General features: G+C 43.3%; 1 protein-coding gene across 1 annotated transcript in view; it reads left to right on the top strand.

Annotated features, from left to right (window-relative positions):
* The window catches only part of LOC109925934 (nck-associated protein 1-like), a 63,378-nt gene that overhangs the window by 44,651 nt on the left and 16,975 nt on the right, over positions 1 to 1,752 (top strand). Inside the window, exon 21 of the mRNA XM_048618993.1 lies at positions 1,357 to 1,575. Within this exon, the coding sequence (XP_048474950.1) occupies positions 1,357 to 1,575 (219 nt within the window). The remainder of the gene's footprint in view (positions 1 to 1,356; positions 1,576 to 1,752) is intronic.

The raw sequence follows: 1,752 nt of genomic DNA on the forward strand, positions 1-1,752 counted from the left end.
CAACACAAGCTGGAAGAACAACACTTCATTTTCCACCTGGGGACCCTGCAGCCCTTCAGACTCAATATCAAGTTCAATAACTTTAGGACCTAAACTCTCCCATGTCCCAGCCCCCCACCCCACACACCAGGCCTTGTTACCACATAGCCTGCCATTACACACCCCCTGTTGTTAGTCACTAACAGTCCCCATGAATAGCTATTCACCCTCCCAGCCTGATCGTTAGCAACTCCTTTGTCTATCCAACTGCAGTTCTCTCTCTTTGGCCTCTATCCCCAACTATCTTTTACTCCTTACTCCCTCCACCCGATTTTCTGCATATAAACCAACATTTTCCCAGTTACCATCAGTTCTGAGGAAGGGTCACTCGACCTGAAACATTAACTCTGATTTCTCTACACAGATGCTGCCAGACCGGCTGAGTTTTTCCAGCAATTTCTGTTGTCATTGTTTATATTATCAGGTCAGAGGAGAGGGTGGAGAACATTAAGAAGGGGCAGATTATAAAATTCCATTGAGAGTGGTGGGAGTCAAAGGATTTTTATGTTCATGGCTTTGTTTGCAAGTCATTTTTGAACCAAAGTTGAGCCCATCGCGTTTTTCCTTAGAGAGACTGTACTGTCTCCTATTTTCTGTCTATGTTTGTGGGAATTAGGGTGGGCATTACTGGTGAGCTAATTGCCCCTTGAACTGAGTAGCTTGTCCATTTCAGAGGGCAATTGAGAGTCAACCACATTAGCTGTGGGTCTGGAGCCACGTATAGGCCAGACAGGGTAAGGATGGCAGATTCCATTCCCTAGAGGACATTAGTAAAGCAGATGGGTTTTATAATGTTCAGGGCCATCCACATTGATTATTACTGGAGATGGCTTTATAAATTGGCCTCTCATTAAGCTATATCTTTCTTCTTTTCCCTTTAGTCTTAAATTATTTATAATAATGCAATCGTGGTGACAAATGAAATCTTTTCACTGTATTTTGTTGTGTTCTTACTGTAAAATATACGTGACAATAAAATCAACATTTGGATTTCCACCAGCGACTGTGTTGGGATTTGAACTTGGGTGATTAGTCCCTAACATCACCACTATGCCACCATTCCACTTTGTACTGTGGTACCCGTTCTTTCCTGTATTTCTTCACCTTTATCACCCAATCTTCTAGATTTCAAATCCCATAAGGGATTGGGGTATTGCTCAGGGTTTCTCTATGATTCAGGTATAAAGAAGTGGCTTCATGACCCACCCTGTCCTTCTGTTAACCTTCTCCACACCTGAGTATTTTTTGGCTCTTTTGCATTTATGCAGTTGAAGGGTGCTTTCAGTGTCTTTTCAATGCCTCTGTTTTGCCACACAGAGCTATCATGCAGCTGGCCAGATACAGCCAAGCTACTCAGGAGATCGCCAAACCGTCCGAGGTCTTATCTGGTGTCAAGGCATTCATAGCATTCATCCATTCTGTGGGCCATTACGTTAACATTGACGTGAGCAGGATTTGCAAGGATGTCCTACTGCAGCAATCCCAGGCCATAGACGCCAATGGAGAGATGACTCTGACCACTGCTTACACCAACTGGTAAGTGAAAAATTCACTGACACAGAGGAGCAACTAAGATGGGCCACAAATATTGGACCATTTCTGCTGATTTTGCCAAATTGCTGCTGTGCCAGACATCAGGAGTCTTGGTCCTCATGACAGTTGCTGAAAAGTTTCAGTTGTAATTGTGAGTTAAATATCATGCTTTTAATTTGT

This window comes from Rhincodon typus, chromosome 41 (genome assembly GCF_021869965.1).
Source record: "Rhincodon typus isolate 14 chromosome 41, sRhiTyp1.1, whole genome shotgun sequence".
Classification (NCBI taxonomy): Eukaryota; Metazoa; Chordata; class Chondrichthyes; order Orectolobiformes; family Rhincodontidae; genus Rhincodon; species Rhincodon typus.